Source organism: Ovis aries, chromosome 2 (assembly GCF_016772045.2).
Source record: "Ovis aries strain OAR_USU_Benz2616 breed Rambouillet chromosome 2, ARS-UI_Ramb_v3.0, whole genome shotgun sequence".
Classification (NCBI taxonomy): domain Eukaryota; kingdom Metazoa; phylum Chordata; class Mammalia; order Artiodactyla; family Bovidae; genus Ovis; species Ovis aries.
The window spans coordinates 224,640,204-224,660,090 of record NC_056055.1 but is presented as its reverse complement, the minus strand read 5'-3'; the positions used below and the strand labels follow the sequence as shown (position 1 = coordinate 224,660,090).

The 19,887-nt window shown below is 43.6% G+C and overlaps 1 protein-coding gene across 2 annotated transcripts in view; it reads right to left on the bottom strand.

The window, feature by feature from the left end:
- SGPP2 (sphingosine-1-phosphate phosphatase 2) overlaps positions 1 to 19,887 on the bottom strand; it is a 155,114-nt gene that overhangs the window by 84,009 nt on the left and 51,218 nt on the right. Inside the window, exon 2 of one of the 2 annotated variants that reach the window (XM_015093553.3) lies at positions 13,986 to 14,144. The exons of the other annotated variant lie outside the window; for it this stretch is intronic. Within the exon in view, the coding sequence (XP_014949039.2) occupies positions 13,986 to 14,144 (159 nt within the window). The remainder of the gene's footprint in view (positions 1 to 13,985; positions 14,145 to 19,887) is intronic. 2 annotated transcript variants of the gene reach the window in all.

The following is a 19,887-nucleotide window of genomic DNA, read 5'->3' as shown; positions in this document are numbered from 1 at the left end:
ATGTGTTTGGAAAAACCTTCAGAATGTCATTTCCCATTCCCTAGAGTCGAAATGCTAACGTATTTCAAAAACACTTTCAAATCGAACAAAACTTTTTTCCCTTCTGATTTCAGTCCCGTGAATGCCAGAAGAAATTTAATTTTCAGAGGAACAAAAACATAACATCTTTTTCTAGTTAAATCAGAGCATATGCAATGCAAACAATGGATTGTTATGTGTTCTCACACACACACAGACACAAGCTCAGAGCAAGACTGTGTGCTTAATGTTTGCCATTGTTTGTGCCTGGCCTAAGATCACTAAACCTTCAGCAAACCTGACTATCACTTGGTTTTCACTTCCAGGGCCAAGTGATTCCTGGTGACTCAGATCCAGTGGATCCAACAAAGGGTCTCAGAACTTTTTTCAGAGAATCGCTAACTATTGTTCCGTAGAGGGACCCTAGGATCCCTGGTGGCTCAGAGGTTAAAGCATCTGCCTCCAATGCGGGAGACCTGGGTCCGATCCCTGGGTTGGGAAGATCCCCTGGAGAAGGAAATGGCAACCCACTCCAGTATTCTTGCCTGGAGAATCCCATGGATGGAGGAGCCTGGTAGGCTACAGTCCACAGGGTCGCAAAGAGTCGGACACGACTGAGCGACTTCACCTTCACCAGGAGCAAACCCAGTCAAGGCACGTGTGGCAGTCACCTGGGGGAAGCTGTATTGGGCCAGATGCATTGTTGAAGCCAGAACATATGATTTAAAAAGACAGAATATCATAACTAAAACACACATCACCATTATTATTTTTATAACTGTGACACTTTCAAAATGAGAAGGACCCTGTGATCATTTTGCTCAACTCCACATTTCAGAGGTGGTCGAACTGAACCCAGAAATAAACATCACTAGGCTAATTATTAACAAACTCTGGACTAATTACATGCCCATCTGGAACAGTCAGTAGTCATGAGCCCATTCTAGCTTGGCCTTGACTCCAACCAAAATACCTCCCTCTATTTTACTAAAATATATGCTAAGTAAAATAGAGGTGGAGCAATTCTCACTTGGATTAGAATCTAAGTTTTCTAATTCTTAAAGGAATTAAGATTGAATGATTTCTTTTAGGTTAAAAGCTTAGTGAGTCATCCCATCTCATCTTTTTTTTTCTTTTAGGTATGCACCATGAACCCCAAGACATGGTTAGTGTAAAATCAAACCATTTACCACAAAATAGCAGATTAACTGTATCCTGTGATCAAAGAGTGTATAAAGACAGACAAGCGGCAGACAAAATAGAAGGAAAGGGGGACTCACCCTTAAATTAATAAATGAGGATCTAGGGAACTTTTTCTTCTTTGCTCAATTTTTTATTAGTATGGTTCATACTTGTAAAATGAAAAAAATCAAATTAATTGTGCATGTTTAATAAACAGAAAAGCCCGACTGCATTTAACACTATCAAGGGAAAAGGTTAGTAAGAGCAGTGGTTTATGGCCAGGATTCTGGAATAAGATATTCAAGAGTTCAGGTCCTGAGTCTCCTCCCTACTGGCTATGTCAGCTTGTCGGGCCTTCCATGTTGTGGTCCCACTTTTGGACCAGAAGAGAGACTGAGCATCAAAGGACTGATGCTTTCCAACTGTGGGACTGGAGAAGACTCTTGAGTGTCCCTTGGATAACAAGGAGATCAGACCAGTCAATCCTAGAAGAAATCAATCCTGAATATTCATTGCAAGGACTGATGCTAAGGCTCCAGTACTTTGCTACCTGGTGCAAAGAGCTGCTGCTGCTGCTATGTTGTGTCAGTCATGTTCGCCTCTGTGCGACCCCATAGACGGCAGCCCACCAGGCTCCGCTGTCCCTGGGATTCTCCAGGCAAGACACTGGAGTAGGTTGCCATTTCCTTCTCCAATGCATGAAAGTGAAAAGTGAAGGTGAAGTCGCTCAGTCGTGTCCAACTCTTTGAGACCCCAGGGACTGCAGATCACCAGGCTCCTCTGTCCATGGCTGCCATTTCCTAGTCCAGGAGATCTTCCCAACCCAGGGATTTAACCCGAATCTCCAGTGAGATTGGCAAGCAGATTCTTTACCACTGAGCCACTTACGATACCTCACTCCCCAACATTTATAGCGTCCACGGCCCTGTGTTCAGCACCCAGACAGGACACAGTTAGCTGACTTCAGCTCACAGAGAGCTGTCATCGTCTCGAAGGCTGGCACAGAGGCTCTGCACACAGCCACGTGCAGTTTACGTTCATGAATTCCACACTGCTATTTATTCATCAACAGTTAGGTTGTGGCACTTTGAAAATGACATTCACTCCGCCTCACAGAGGACACAATAAGGACACAGGAATTGGACTCAGTCCAACAGGGAGAGCACTGGGGCTAGGCCTCGGGTGGCGGCCAGGACCCACTGTAGGATGCAAGAGGCCAGAGAGGGCACCCTGGGTCAGAGTCTTCCCAGGAAGCCTCAGTTTCCCAGATTAACCCTCAATTAGCTGAGACCCAACTCCCCCCGAAGCAGACACAATGCCTCCTGGCCAATGAGCCCACTGAGGCCACTGGCACAACAGAGCCTGACTGGTGTCTGGTGGCAGCTGGGCCTGGGAGGAAAGGAACAGAGGTCAAGGCTGTTGGCTGCACTGAGAAGTGGCTATGAAGGGTACATCCGCGGAAGCCCCAGGGCCGCACTGGAGAAAGGAGAGGGAAGAAGAGAGCCAACTGCCATTATGTTTAACCAGACTGGGTTGGTCTAGTACCCTAAGCTTCCAGAACATTCCGGAGGCCAAAATACAGTATGGCCTCTCCGGCTGTAAACTGGAAGAGCACTCGGCTGATTCGAAAAAAACCTTTTCTTTCCCTTCTCGGCCTAGAAGATACTTCTAATCCTGTGGGAGAGTTGCTGAGGGGTGCAGGGCTCCTCCCTCCTCCACCGGAGACTCCTGAGGCAAAGAGGAGTCAAATCCCCATCTCCTTGTGGGACAAAGGCCAGTCTTAGCCTCAATCCTCCTTTTCCACTTGGCTGTAGTGCCAAATACAATCAGGAAATAGAGTGCTTGTCGAGGCACCACAAGCCTGAGGGGACAGCAGGCTGCCTCCTCAGACCTCTATTCCCTGCCCCCAACCAAGGTCCCAAAGCCCTTCTCCCCTCCCAGGCCCCTGGAACGCCCCGGCCTCTTATGGAGAGTACAGAGTCTGGGACACACAGTCTGAAAAGAAAGGGGGACACTCAAGGGATCACCGCACAGAGAATTGGGAGGCCAATGTCTGAGGAACCTGGGACGTGTATCTGCTGCACGTGGAAGGCACTTGCTAACAGGAAGATATATGGAGCCTTCCAACCAAATAGGCCAAGCACCCTCTGAATAATTGGGTGGAGCTGGGAGGGGGAAGTAGAATTTAGCCATTTGAGGCAAAATGCTGCCGTGGAAAGGAATGGATGGGGTGGGGAGATAGACATGTATTCCACTTACTGGATGTGTTCCCTTGGGTTTTCTCACCTGTGAACTGGGTAAGTAACTGGCGAATAGAGGAGGCTCTTGAGCAGTGGCTGTGAGAATCTTACCCATTTAAGAAGGCAGATTTGCAAATAGGATTGATTGATTAAAAAAAAAAAAAAAGAGAGCATTGTTAAGATTTTACTTCAAAATTTCCTCTGAAAGAAAGGCCCCTGTGGCCTATTGATTAGCTCATTTTTCTTCCATTTTGTTTTACAAATAAATGGGAGAGGCTCTGGGACAGGTCCAGCCAAAAGGGTGCTTTGTAAAGAAAGGCCCTTAGGGACGGATCCCCTGCAGGAAATAGGGAAGGGCAGCTTTGGGCCTGGTCCCAGAAGCCAGCTGAATTCAGAAGGTGACCGACCTCCTGAGATCCTGTCCTGCTGGAGGCTCCATGGCTCAAGGTCTGGATATAACATGGCAAAGGCTGTTTTTCTTGATAAGACACTTGAAGCTATGATAAAACCAAAAGGAGGGGAGAAGAACTAACTGCATATCCAAACTCTGAAATGAAGTGTTTAATTTTTCCTGCGTTGTCTTAGCAGATCTAAACTAAGTTCATCCTTAAAGATTATCCTGCCCTCCAGGCTTCAAACAGTTTCATACCTAGCTAAGCTGGAAAGTAATCACACATCCAGGAGATAAAGTGAAGCATTTAGAAGTGATGCTTAGGGGTGAAGAGTAGGGGGTGCTGGTCTCTTTGTGGGAGGATTACAATTCTGCTCAATCAAACCCTATCTAAAAATCAGCATTTCAAGTCTTAGGTTGAAAAGAGAGACAGCAGTGGAGGTGAAAATTGAAATTCAGATAGGACTTGAACCCACAGTCCTTTAACTGAGATCATACACCTGATCTCAGGACTTAATAACACTTAGGTTTTTGATGTCTGGTCACAGAAAGGCATCAGTGAGAGAGAAAGGAAAGAAGTAGATTTATTTAGAGAGAGCACACTCCACAGAGTGTGGGCCAACTTAGAAGAAGAGAGGCCCTGAAATATGGGGCAGTTAGTTTTTATGGGCTAGGTAATTTCATAGAATAATGAGTGGGAGCTAATAGTTGAAATATTCCAACCATTTCAGGGAAGGGCCTGGGATTTCCAGACCACCGCCCATTTTCTGGTCTTCTATGTATGGTTAGCCTCAGAAATGTCTTGGATGTGTTGTTTAGATGCTAATATATTTCACTGTTCGGTCGCTTAGTCATGTCCGACTCTTTGTGACCCCATGGACAGCAGCATGCCACACTAACATATTACAATGATAGTATAATGAGGCTCAAGGTCCACTAGAGGTCTAAGTTCCTGCCATCTTGTACCTAGTTGGCTCTAACCAGTTTTTTTTCATGTCCTATGGCCATGTCGGAGAAGGCAATGGCACCCCACTCCAGTACTCTTGCCTGGAAAATCCCATGGACGGAGGAGCCTGCTGGGCTGCAGTCCATGGGGTCGCTAAGAGTCGGACACGACTGAGCAACTTCACTTTTACTTTTCACTTTCCTGCATTGGAGAAGGAAATGGCAACCCACTCCAGTGTTCTTGCCTGGAGAATCCCAGGGATGGGGGGAGTCTGGTGGGCTGCCGTCTATGGGGTTGCAAAGAGTCGGACACGACTGAAGTGACTTAGCAGCAGCAGCAGCATGGCCATGTCAGGGCTTCCCAGGTGGCTCAGTGGTAAAAAATCTGCCTGCCATGTAGGAGACACAAATTCTATCCCTTTGTTGGAAGATCCCCTACAGAAGAAAATGGCAGCCCACTCCAGTGTCCTCCTGAAGAATTGATGCTTTTGAACTGCAGTGTTGGAGAAGACTCTTTTGTGAGTCCCTTGGACTACAAGGAGATCAAACCAGTCAAACCTAAAGAAAATCAACCCTGAATATTCATTGGAAAGACTGATGCTGAATCTCTAATACTTTGGCCACCTGATGTGAAGAGCCAACTCATTGGAAAAGACTCTGATGCTAGGAAAGATTGAAGGCAGGAGAAAAAGGGGATGACAGAGGATGAGATGGTTGGATGGCATCATCGACACAATGGCCGTGAGTTTGAGCAAACTCCGGGAGATGGTAAAGGACAGGGAAGCCGGGCATGCTGCAGTCCATGAGGTCACACAGAGTCAAAAACAACCTAGCAAGTGAACAACAACAACCAGTATTCTTGCCTGGGAAATCTCATCGCCAGAGGAGCCTGGAGGGCTACACTCTATAGGGAAGCAAGAGAGTCACGAAAAGCTACTGAATCCACAACGAAATGGCTATGTCATTCTTTTAAAGGTTGTGCCCTGCCCCCTTCCCTCCTGTTTCAGGGGTGGGGTGGCAGATGAGCTCGAGAAGAATGTGGCCACATTCTCCAGTCATCATCAAAAGGGGAGGGGGACAGATCATTTTTCAGGTAATGATGGTGATAATTAGATCCGAATCTGTGAGTCCAGGTTTTCAAGTTTTTTTTTTTTTTAAACCTACACTAAAACCAAAACATTTCCTCATTGCGAAAAGCGAACCAATACAGTTTGCATAACAAACCCTCTAGAGACATTTACTTAATATTTAACCAAGGCTAAATTACAAGATTCTACTTCAGAGGGACTGGTCAGAACCTCTGACTCCTAATTCCATTTCATTCACTGCAAGTTACAATCTGGCCTTTGTTGAATACTTTTCAAGACTCATTAATCTCAAGCAAGAACCAACTTAACAGGCAGGACAACCTTTTGAAGTGAACGGTGGTAGTGGTTTAAACAGAGGATTAGAAGATAATCACATTAAAAGTCATCTTTTGGCACTAAAATTGACCCCAGTCTGGGGTCTGTGAATCAGGGCTGGGAGAGGCTGTTTTGCCCTCCTCTCTTACCATGTCTTGGACTCCCCTGTGACACAGCCAGATGGCAGTCTGCCCACATCCAAAGAGACACCACTGCATTTTGACATGTTATCACACAACTGCCTCTTAACCAATTTATGGAACCCTTTATAATACCCAAGACTCTAATGCAGTTAGACACTAGGTTATAGGCACAATTTAAACATAAAATGTTAGATCTGCTTTGTAATATAGATATCAGCCAGCTAGCTTTCAATAAGGGCTTCCCTTGTGGCTCAGCTGGTAAAGAATCCTCGTGCAATGCGGGAGATGTGGGTTTGATCCCTGGGTTGGGAACATCCTCTGGAGAAGGGAAAGGCTACCCACTCCAGTATTATGGCCTGGAGAATTCCATGGACTGTACAGTCCCTGGAGTCTCAAAAGAGTTGGACACAACTGAGCGCCTTTCACTTCACTTTAGCTTTCAATAATCACAATGTGAGAGATATGAAACCCATCATTTTAAACTCAAGCTCTTCAGCGTAAGTTGACTTGGAAGAGGAGGAAAGGAAGGAGCTGCCAAAAGGAAACCTTCTGCTGTTATGACCTCCTTATTGACAGGATTTTGAGAGTACCCCCCCCCCCAAAAAAAGGAATCTCTAGTTACTGAGCAACTCAGCATTTCCTTTTAAAGCATTTCTTTGATTGTGTTGAACACAAAACAGCAAACTATCTAACAAATATTTAGAGGTGGATTTGCTATGCATTTCTAATGTATCATCACTGAGCAGAAGAAAGCAGCATGTAAAACCATATTAGCATTCAGTCTGCAAAAGAAATGACAGAGTTTCTTTTTTTGTAATTCTGTCCAGCATTTAGTCTTTGCTTTCTTACTCCATGCCATGGATGGTTCTCTTAAGTGTCACATAGTGAACAAATAAAGAAGAGTCATGACCATGTTATGTACCTCCCAAGGCCCTCTAGCTGAGTCCTTTCATTTTGAAGCTAGGGATGCTGCAGGCCAGAATCAAGAAGTGAGTGCCCTGAGCAAAGTCTCACTGCTAGGATTATAGTCCAAGTCTCCTGATATTTTAACCTGGTCCATGGCTCTGTGCCCCAATTAATTGTCTATCCTCACCCCCAACACAGCTGCTTGGACCAAATACAATCAATATATGCATTAGCCAGAGATGGGTGCAGTTGTGCTACACAGTGAGCTGGGTTATATTGTCTTGGAACTCTGAACCAAAAGACAGGAAGTTACCAGCTGGCATCAGGAGGTAAAGAGGCAGATCCATAGAGTCACTGCTTAACTGTAACAGAAACCAAGCTGTTCAGACATCAGCCCCCGTGTGGTTCTGGCTCCTACAGAACTCCTTGTAACCTGACAACATCTCCTCTTTGGGCCAGTTTTGAGTGGAAACCAAAACCAACACCCTATAAACACCACCCTCGTGTTCCTTTCATGGTATTAATATTTCAGGATCAGGAACCTCTGTGTGTATGTGTGTGCACAGTCATGTCTGACTCTTTGCAACCCCATGAACTGTAGCCTGCCATGCTCCTCTGTCCATGGAATTTCCCAGGCAAGAATACTGGTTATCATTTCCTCCTCCAGGGGCTTTTCTTGACCCAGGAATTGAATCTGTGACTCTTGCATCTCCTACATTGGCAGGCGGATTCTTTACCATTGCACCACCTGGGAAGCCTGGGAACCTCTGAGTGTGCATGTATACTAGGTTGCTTCAGTCACGTCCAACTCCTTGTGAGCCTATGGATTGTAGCCCGTCAGGCTCCTCTGTCCATGGGACTCTCCAGGCAACAATACTGGAGTGGGTTGCCATGCCCTCCTCCAGGGATCTTCCCAACACTGGGATCAAACCCTGTCTCCTGCAATGGCAGGTGGAGTCTTTAACACTAGTGCCACCTGGGAAGCCAGGAACCTCTGACCAAACCTCAGAGCTGCTGATAGAGGTAGAAGCAGCACCCTCCCCCAACATCAACAGTCCTTGATTTCATTCAAAGAGTTCATCAAAAGCCATAAATCCAGAAGGATTGAGGGGGACTTCCCTGGCCATCCAGTAGTTAAGACTTCTCACCTCCACTGCAGGGGGTGTGGGTCTGATCCCTGATCAGGAGCTAAGATACTGCATGCTGTGTAGTATGGCCAAAACTTAAAAAAAAAAAAAAAAAAAAGGGATTGAGGGAATTTAAAAAAGAAAAAAACAAAACAAAACATGAATTATTAGAAGCAAGATTACCCCTGCCTGGAAACTCAGAAGCAACCAGGGCCTTCAACAATCAGAAAAACTCTTAAGAACAGTTTGGATAGGGTGACAATTACTTAAAAATAACTACATATAGGTCAGAATGCTGAGGACTGTATCCTTCGATGTCATTATGTAAAAGAAGTGTTTACAAATGGGAAAACAAAGGGAAAAGAAGATTCCCAAGACAAATTAAAAACTTTCTGGAGTTTGGGCAGTGAGAATCAGGTTTTCTAAAGGCTGGTTGCCCCCGAGTAAACTATTTCATGGCCAGGGAAACTCCAGGTCAGAAAGATTTGGTGCCTGAAGATGGGAGTCCCAAATTCAAATGTTTTATAGGGGTCAAGGACTTCCCTGGTGGCTCAGTTGGCAAAGAACCTGCCAATGCAAGAGGTGCAGGTTCAGCCCCTGGGTCAGGAAGATCCTCTGGAGAAGGAAATAGCAACCCACTCCAGTGTTCTTGCCTAGCGTGCATGCACACACATACAGGCCATGGAGGTCACAAAAGGTAAGGCAACAGAGTGGTGAGGTTCCTACCTAAACTAATGTGAACACCCTGCATAATAAAAGCACTGAAATTCAATTTTAAGGGATTTTCTTCTACTGATGATACCATCAACTTACACACCACTTCTCAAAATCTTGAATTTCTAAAAATCTTATTTAAAGACACATGGCCTCTGAGACTCGGAAAATTAATCTCACTTGATGCTAACCGATAAAAAGAGATTAGAAAAGACCCTTTAAAATATACTCAAAAGACAGACTGAAAATTCACCAGAGTTAACACAAGTGGCATCTGAAAAAAAAAAATTTAGTGATATTAAAAATATATGAAAATTAATGGAGGTACCATCATGCTACCTCATGTTACAGAGCTGAACACCATGCAGTTTCAATGAAATTGGAGCTAACCTTTTTAAGACACAAGCAATATTCTATTTTCTTTTTTGGTGGGGCTGTCACCACGCCAAAATGGAAGACAAGAGATCAGATAATCACTCAGTTGAGCAGTGACTCCTAAAGTTCCATGGATAACATCTCTTACGAGGGTCTAATGAATAACCCATTCATGGCCTTTTCTGTCCCAAGGTCAAAGATTCTATTGAATCGAACGACAGGTTAAAAAACCTTGATAAGTGACAGAGGAAGAAAATACCTCATTGATGTTTCTCAGTTAACTTTAAAAAAAAAAAAAGCTTATCTAAGTTTCCTGGGATAAAATACCTTTGACTTGTCAAGAAAGGTCTATGAAAGACACTTAAGGAGTAGATAAAGTTAATAAATCCCATATGGGCAAAACTGAAATGCAATCATAGCAAATATGCAATGGAACAGAACCTAGGGCAAGTCGTCTGAATGTTTAAAGCCTCAACTTCAACATCTCTTAAAAAAAAAAAAACAACCAACAGTGAAGGCTCTTAGTGTAGTTCAGCAGTATTTTTCTAAGAAACAATGGTGGCCCTCTCTTGCACAAGAGGCCTTAGGGCTCTGGATCAAATCCACTTAATCCAAAGTGATTCTTTCTACATGTTAGTTTACTGATTGCCAATAGTCATGTCTCAGGTACTGGCAGGATTAAACTAGGTAGTATATGTAAAGCACTATTACACTGAGTGTCCTCAACATATAACATGGTTTATTATTTGAAGTATTACAATCCCAATCTATAAAATGATAAAACTGATACCAACCCATTGTTATGAAGAGCAAAAAAGATAATGAACATGGGTATGCCAACAAATGCGATTAACAGAGTTGGAATAGACGGGAGGAACAATTACGACTGTGATAAGAAAGCTGTTCATGTAACCATAAATTCTGTTAAGTTGCTTCAGACAATATGAGTCACTCCTAATATAACAAATTATTTTTAAAAGCAATAAAACCTGCCGAGACTTTATCCAATGAAAACTGTCAAATTAATATGCAATTCATCAAGAGATCTGGCACTTTTACATAGCTATCTTTCAAAGGATTTTGAGTGAGATAAGATGTTTAAAGTTAGGGGACTTCAAATTCTGTCCCTTATATAATAAACATTTTTTCATCCTCACCCCTTAAAGAGGCAGCCACTAATTTAGTCATATCCCTTACAGGAGACAGGCTGCCACAGGAGGAAACTGATTGCCCCAAAGAATCTCACCCTTCTCCATCCCAGGTGGCCCTAGTGGTAAAGAATCCATCCGCCAGTGCAGGAAATTTAAGAGACATGGGTTGGATCCTGGGGTTGGGAAGGTCCCCTGGAGAAGGGAATAGCAATCCACTCCAGTATACCTGCTTGGAGAATCCCATGGACAGAGGAGCCTGGTGGGCTACCGTCCATGGGGTCACATGGACTCAGACATGATTGAAGGGACTAAGCACTTAGCATGCATGTCCATCCCACCTCCCTTCCTACCTCCCTGTGACACCATCAAGAATTTTCCTTCCCTCCACCCAGTTACAACAGTGGAGCCAAACCAAGCCTCTCCCATTATTATCTCCACAACTGAGGACAGAGCAACCACCTTCCCACCTCTCAGTATCTGTCCCCTCCAAAGCTCTACCTCCCTTTGCCCTTCCTTCCTTCCTTCCCTGCAACCCTCCTTGGATCCAACACTGTCTCTCCACCATTAACTGCCAAGAATGCCTCACTGATACAAATTACATAACCCTCTACATGGGTGCCTTGTGAATCTGACCATTCACTCATCTCTAAAAGCAAATAATAGGCTGCCAAAGCTCACAACAAACAGCACATTCAAAGGCGGCTCTTTCCTTTCTCAGGTGAAGACTTTACTTGCCCACTCTCTGACAAAAGACTCGTAATTCTACCTTAAGTGGGAAATCCTTTGAGTGCTCTGAAATCAGGACTCCAAAATGAAAAACCACCACCCACGATGACAATCAGAGTCCCATAACCACTGCCTCCTTACAGGGTCTAAAGATGTTCCTGATCCCTCAAGAAAAGTTTTCTACCCTCAGTGAGGAAGATAACTGACCTCAAACTGACTGTACACAGTATAAGATACGGCTGGGTTATTAAAAATATTTTGCATCATTTACCACACTCAACTACCATATAAGTTGGATTAAAAAAGAAAATTCTCAGAAAAAGGGGCTTCCCTGGTGGCTCAATGGTAAAGAATCCACCTACCAATGCAAGAGACATGGGTCGGGAAGATCGCCTGGAAAAGGAAATGGCAACCCACTCCAGTATTCTTGCCTGGGAAATCCCATGGACAGAGGAGCCCGGCGGGCTACAGTCCATGGGGTTGTAGAGTCAGACACATCTTAAATCATGGAAAATAAGTGACAAGAAAAGGAATGCAAGTACCCTGGATCTTGGGTGCACATTCTCATCCTAAGAACAGGAGTGCTCCCAGCTCCCTCTCCTCCCCCAGCCGCTCTAGTGGACATCACCGGCTCTGCAGGAACGGAAGACACTTCAGAAAGGAGGGGAACAACTGCACTAACGTTCTTCTCTTCCAAGATTCTTATGCTTCTGCACGTTCTCACTGGATCATACTTTTAGACGTAAGCTAGATTTCAGAAGAGGGCCAGCTGGGAGACAGAGAAAGGAAACAGTGACTTGTAGAATGAGAGAGAAAAGGAGCAAATAAGCAGGAAGAATTAGGGGCCAAAGAATCCTGACCACAAGCCTGAGGGATCTTAGTTGTCCTTTAGGCCCAAGACTTCAAACCAGGCCTTGTAATTCTGCATTTCAAGGATGCTTTTGTTCAGTTGGCATATAAAGCTTTTAAAATGCAAGCCTAGGACTTTCTTGGTGGCCCAGTGGATACGAATCTGTGGGTTAATGCAGAGGACACAGGTTTGATCCCTGATCTGGGAAGATCCTACATGCCGTGGAGTAACTAATAAGCCCATGCACCACAACTACTGAGCCTGTGAGCCGCAACAACCGAAGCCCAAGCAGCCTAGGGCCCACGCTCAGCAACAAGAGAAGCCATTGCAATGATAAGCCCAAACACTGAAATGAAGAGTAGCTCCCACTCACAGCAGCTAGAGAAAGTCCACACAAAGCAACGAAGACCCAGTGCAGCCAAAAATAAATAATAAAAACTATATTTTAAAAAACTGTAAGCCTTCATTTAAAGACTTCACAGAAAAAAGAGATCTGACAGTTCCACCCTGTTCTTCCTCTCTTGGGCAAGGGTGGTGGAGAGGGGCAGCCACTCCCAGTGCCCCGAGATACCTCCCCACCCACCAGGGCTCTCCACCCATCACTTCACTGTTTCATTTCTACCCCCTGCCTGTTGTGACACTTGCATTTATGGCTCCAAACAAGACCTCTCTCTCACCACTTCTACAAATGAGAAAAATAAAGCCCCAGACGTGCAGCCACAGCTTCTCAGAACAGAGCCACCTGAGAACCCTAGTACCTTTACACATGACCAGACGCTTCTGAAGCTCAGTTTTCAGGGTGGACTCTTGAGTTAAGGAAATAGCTGTGCTGGCAGCCTTGTCCCTGAAGCCACCATCTCTTGGCTAAACAATCTTTGACCTAAGAATTGATCTTTTAAGACTTTCACCTTCATGGACTCATCACTATGCATTACATGCTTATAGCAACCTGTAGATCCCTCCCGCTTGCTAGACCATGCTGTGAATGTCTTCAGGATTATTCTGGGAGATGCACTGTATTAACACTGTTTTACAGGCTCAGGACAAGGGCACACAAACAGGTACATTGGCTGAGCTTCACTTGAACCCAGGCCAATCTGATCCCAGGGCCTGGATGCTCACAGCACACCTTGCTACTATCTCCCTCAATTTAAAAAAAAAAAAAAAATCAGAATTTAGTCCTGAACAAAGTTCAATGATAGGGTCTGAAACAAAACATCAGAAGGGGCTCCACCTCTCCCCCTGGAATTGTCAATGGGTTTCCGTATATAGGCCAGCTGCCCCCCTAATACTAGAAACTCCCTCAAATTAAAGCTGCCCTGCCTTATATGTCCTTGTGTCTAATAGGTATGGAGTAGTCACACTTAAAACCACTTGGAATTAAGTCACACTTAATACCAAATCATGTCTTTCCTCTCCTAGGAATTCCAAGTGGTATTAGTCAACAGCTCCTATTTTCAGTTTTTGATCAAATTTTACCAAAAGGGGCTTCTTGAGATGAGGCATTTATGCCCCATCTTGGGTTCTGGGCTACAGTCCATGCGGTCACCAAGTGTTGGTCATGAGTGGGCATGCACACATGTACCACCACTGCTAGGATTCTCAGAAAGGTCATTTCTCCGAACATCATCTCTCTCCTCTCCTAGTCTTACTCACCCATAGCTTTAGCAATGTTTTTCCTTCCATTTTCCCAAAGTAAACCAGGTAAAAATTCAGCTCTAAGTGATTTTTTTAAAAAGAGCAAATATGCAGAGTGCTAAAGCAGATGGCTTTTGCAGAAACAATACTGGTCCATAAGTAATAATAATACTTACAACCCATATGATGGTCAGTCTTCTGGACAAATAAGGATCTATATTCCAGTGAGTGAATGGAAGGAATGTGATGTAGAACACTTCTTGTCCCAAAGCAGCTGAAAATCGGAACAGGTAATAGTAGAAATAATTCTTCACGACATACTTCTGTACATAAGCCTAAAGACAAAAGTTAGAAGGCTCTGTGAGTTCACTGAACAGGCCACCATAAAGACGAGTTTTAAAAACCTCCGTCTGGGGACCTCTCTGGTAGGTTCCAGCCCTGATAGGGGAGCTAAGATCCCTCATGCTTCAAGCTGAAGCCAAAACAAAAAACAAACAAGAGAACAACAACAAAAACCACCTCTATTTACAACTCACTGGGTTTCAATTGCCAAGTTGCTGCCTCCTTTTCCATTATTAATTACTGGTTGGCCAAAAAGCTTGTTCGGGTTTCCATATGGTGCAATAGGAAAAACGGAGCGAATTTTACATTATCATTGTATCAACCCAATACATTATCATTATTGTCCAAATACTGTGTTATTGAACATCTACCTATCCACCCTGATGTGTCCACACAAACACAGATAATGTGTTTTTGATATTGTTGCTGTTTAGTCACTAAGTCACATCTGACTCTTCTGCGACTATATGAACTACATAGCCCGTCAGGCTCCTCTGTCCGTGGGATTTCCCAGGCAAGAATACTGGAGTGGGTTGCCATTTCCTTCTCCAGGGCATCTTCCTGACCCAGGGATTGAACCCGTGTCTCCTACACTGGCAGGTGGATTTTTTACCATTTCATAAAATTAAAGTAGTAACATCCAAGACAGAAATATCAGGAGAAGACACACAAAAAAACCTCAAAGCCTTTCTCCTGAGTGCACAGAAAGCTAGCAACTTGAGGCAGCAGAACTCTGTGAGGGTCTCTGACTGTGGCGGCTTCCCAGGTGGCGCTAGTGGTAAAGAACCCGCCTGCCGATGCAGGAGACATAAGAGGCCTGGGTTTGATCCTGTGTCAGGAAGATCCCCTGGAGGAGGGCACAGCAACCCACTCCAGTGTTCTTGCCTGGAGGATCTCATGGACAGAGGAGCCTGGCGGGCTGCAGTCCTTAGGATCACCAAAGTGGGACACAGCTGAAGCATGCATTCATGCTTACGGTAGACAGGAGAATGGCCCCAAAGGTGATCCTAATCCTTAGAACCTGCAAATATGTTACCTCATGTGACAAAAAGAAGTTTGCAGAAGTAATTAATGATCTCGAGGTCTAGGGGTCCTAGATTATGTGGATAATCACAAAATCTAAAAAAATAAACAGGAGGCAGAAGAGTCAAGTCAGAAACCCAGTTAAAATCTGAAGATGCTACATTGGTGACTTTGAAGATGGAGGAAGGAGCCATGATTCAAGGAATACAGGCAGACTCTAGAAGCTGGAAAAAGTGAGGGAAAGGACCGACCTCTGCTTGAGGCTCCTGAAGGAAGGCACCTTTGCTGATGCCTTGATTTCAGCCAAATTAAGAACCATTTGGACTTCTGCCTTCCATACATTCTGTAGCCATAGAATAAATGGCTGTTATTTTAAGCCACGACTTTTGTGCTAATTTGTTGCAGCAACAAGAGATAGCTAACATGAAGACTTTAGAAAAATCACTTGCTGATGAATGTTTGTAATTTACCTTTTAAATGGGATTTGTTAAAGTCAACCCACTACAGTGACAACTTAAGAAACAGCAAGTACACCTGGGCCTGCTAAAATGCACTCCCATTTTCTATCATCCTGGTAGTAGACAGGGAGAAGAGGGAAAAAAAAAAAAAAAAAAACAAATTTAAGGATATTAAAACAGGAGTAAACAATCTATTTTAAAATATGGTATATGTCCTCAAATTATGGTATAATTGTAATGAACTTAAAAAAAACAAAGTCACCCTGCTAAATGAATCTTAAAAAATAGAATTTTAATGTTAGTGAAGGTAGCTGTGAACTTCATAAAAATAAAATCAAAGTAAAAAGCCAGTACTCAAAATGAGGAGGAAAAAAGGCAGCCCTACCACAGGACTGACTCTGTCAAGGGTCTTATAGGTCTGGATTTTTGGTTAGCTTTTACATAATGTCTGAGGTCCTTGAATCCTGGGGGAATTCAGAGAATAAGTTATATGCATTTATTTTGCAAATATTGTCTATGATGCCTCAGAACTTAGGCTGGGTGCCAAGAATATTCAGATGAGCCAGGCATGAAGCCTGGCTTCAAGGAGCTCTTATCTGGTGGGGGTGGGTGGGAATCAAAATCTATAATTTGAGGAAATTAATTTTTAAAGGACCAACATTTTATTTGAAGCCTTGAAAAAGGCCAAGAGTGCTTTTATACTTTAAAAAAAAAATGACCTTGGAAATTGCCAGAATATGAACTGTGCTAGACACTGCTGGCTACCTACCAAGTATGCATCACTTTCTTTCTCCTCTCTCTGAGGTTCCTGATTTTATTCCAGTATGTCTACCTCCCCTACAGAGCCCAGTGTCTCAGGCGGGAGTTGACACTGTCCTTGGCTCCAGAGGTACATCTAGATTCGTGTAAACCAGTCACGGTTAAGTTCAAATCTTCAGCCTCAAAGCCCAGAGGTACATGACGCTATCTGCGAGAAAGTTATTAGTCAGGAGTAAAGTTACTAGTCAGGCGCATACAAGGTAAGCCTGAAGTTCATCTCTCTTTGGGGAGCAACTTTACTTCTAAGTGAATTCAAAGGAGAGAGAATGGATCCATCCTCAAGAGCAAAGACAATAAAGCACAAAACGAATTAAATAAGGAAGTGTATAGTTCTACCTCTCTGCCAAGATAACTATGGCTAGACATGCAGAACGAGGTCAAGGGACCGTGATGAATACTTAAGTGACAAACTCCTCCCTCCTCCTTCTGTCACTCATTATCTAAAGTGAGGACTAATCTCTACAGACTCTGTTTTATAAACATACACCCAACAGGCTTGACCTTTGGCCAAATCCTGTGAAGAGACTCTTTGTATGTGAAGATTAGTTATTTTAACGCACCAGCTGCCAGGTACACATGGGACTCTCTCCTGCTTTGAAGCTTTAGGAGGAAACACTTTTGCCAAACTTTGACAAGGGTCAAGCCCCTCCCTCCTGTCATTTCACAGTACCCAAGGGCTTCCCTGGTGGCTCAGACAGTAAAGAATTCACCCGTAATGCCAGAGACCTGGGTTCAGTCCCTGGGTCGGAAGATCCCCTGGAGATGGGCATGGCAATTCACTCCAGTATTCTTGCCTGTGGAATTCCATAGACAGAGGAGACTAGAGGCCTACAGTCCATGGGGTCACAGAGTCAGAAATGGCTGAGTGACTAACACTTGAATAATAAACACTTAAGTGTTACATGACATCATAAACAATCAGCAACAACCATACCCTACCCTAGAGACCTATCTGAGACCAAGCTCACTACCTTAATCTTAGCAAATAATGGAAAAATTTGCCAAGGATGACAGCAAACTGCTTTAGTGTTACAAGTAACTAATTAATATCTTTAGGCATGCTTTCTAGAATCTCTTAGGAACTATTTTTTTGGTGGAGAACAGAATCCTCTCTAAATCTTAGGAACAAAAAGCAAAAATGAAATTTAAAATATCAACATGTATATGAAGTGAAGTAAAAGTCGCTCAGTTGTGTCCAACTCTTTGTGACCCCATGGACTATACAGTCCATGGAATTCTCTAGGCCAGAATACAGGAGTGGGTAGCCTATCACTTCTCCAGCAGATCTTCCTGACCCAGGAATCAAACCAGAATCTCCTGCATTGCAGGATTCTTCACCAACTAAGCTATCAGGGAAGCCCCCAACATGTATATAGGGCAGCTAAAGGAGTTTTTAGGTAACAACTCTATATGTAACTAAATAGCTTGAGAGCCAATATTTGTCTCCAAATTCTTAGGAATTATACATACTATGAATAATTAAGTACTTGTCTTTTCAGAACAAGAATCTGTTTCCCTTGTAGGAGATCACAGTGTGTTTCACTTTAATATATCTCTGTAAAGAAGAATTTTAGTTCCAGGGTATGTGTTGGTCCCACTGGGAACAATTAGAGGGAGTAGAAACTGGGGTTAGAAAAAGAAACAGTAGATAAAGTGAATGGCAGAGAGAAGAGAGAAAAACTGAGAGACAGAAAATCAAGTCCTGGAATGAAATATCTACATTCTACGTAACTGGCTACACACAAAGGGCTTACATCCCAGGCAGTGGGGCTGCATTTCTGGAGCCCAGACTCAGGAGGGAGGCAGTGATTAGCACCCAATTTTTTAAACAAAAGATCAGGACAAGCACTGAACATACAGGTGGGTGGAGAGCTCTTTTTAGAAATAAAAGATCTCTTAGTATGCCAATCATCTGCCTTAAAGAAGTTTCTAGTAAACAACAGAAGACATGGTGGAAATTACCCATATATCCATCATTACTAACTGTAAATTGTCACTGAAATTCTCATTTGTCTGTTTCACCTATTGATTTATTTTCCTGAAAATGAAAGAAAAAAATGTTTTTGCAGGAGCAGGGAAAAACACATGATCTCAGTCTTTCAATGCCATCTTTCCCTTTTGGTCACACATTCCTCAAATGCACATTCTCCTAAAATGGGGGGTTTGGTAAACTAATGTTTGGAGGGGAGAACAGCTCCTCTGTTTTGCAAGTACTGCAATATTCTGTGTTCTGTGCAAGGCTGCCTTCAACAGATAACTAAGTCAGGACAATGAGAGAGCCATACAGCTTCACCCCAAGATGAAGACAAAGAATGCTGCCAATATATGACTTTTTGACTTAGCTTTGCCCTTAAAACACCTGAATGGTGTTTGGTTTTCCAAACACACACAGAGGAGTCCTAAATGCAAAGGAAAAATGGCCAGGTCAGCACCACTGACTGTAAGAAGGGCTGACCCAGACAGCAAAGACGTGAATGCCCAGCAGACTTGGCAGCTGGCCCAGCTTCTGAGCTTTCAAAGGAGGAATGCAAGAAATGTTTTTGGCCAAAACAATGTATGACCTTGGGGAAGTCAATTTGCCTTTTTGAACCTCAACAACCTCAACTGCAAAGGACGGAGTAGTTTAATTGGCTTTTAATATACAAAAAGAAAATTCTGTCCATGGAATTCTCCAGGCAAGAATACTGTAATAGGTAGCCATTCCCCTTTCCAGGGGATCTTCCTGACCCAGGGATCTTACCGCATGAGCCGCCAGGAAAACCCTAAGTAGGGAAGGGCCCATTGAATAGAATGTTACCCCAGGACCTATTATACAAAATGATGTAAAATTGAAACTAATTGGTTGAAAGTGAGGTGGGGCCCAGGGAACCTCTGTTTCAGCTCAGACACTATCTCACACCACAGCCTCCAAGTTTTTCTCTGGAATATTCCCTCAAAGCAGTTCAATAATCAGTTTGAAAACCACTGACCTTAATCTCTGCCAGACCTCATATAGCTAACCTCCTGTAACGAAACTCTGGCCTTGAGTATACAAGCAATAAGCATTCTGACCTTAAGGTCTTCAAAGGACTTGATAAACCCTGCGCCAATGTCATTGAAGGTCATATGAATTATCTCCATTTTTTTTCTGATTAGAGTTGTAAATGTAAGGATTCTTCCAAAGGTCATGTTTTAGATACTACTCTATCTCAACACAGCCAGAAGAAGTTCACATCCGGGGAGGGTAATATCTCAGGCTCCACGTGGCCTGTATTAAATTGGAAGCAGTAGAAAGAGCTCCTTCTCCTTGGCTGAGAGATCAATCTCTACAGAGTACAGCACAATCTTCCTTAAAAATAACTTTAGGACTCAAAGGTTTTCTAGAAGACACCAAATAGCAGCATTTCCTTCAACGTGGCTTTGCTTTAGAGAATTTTTACAGACCAATGAGAAAGAG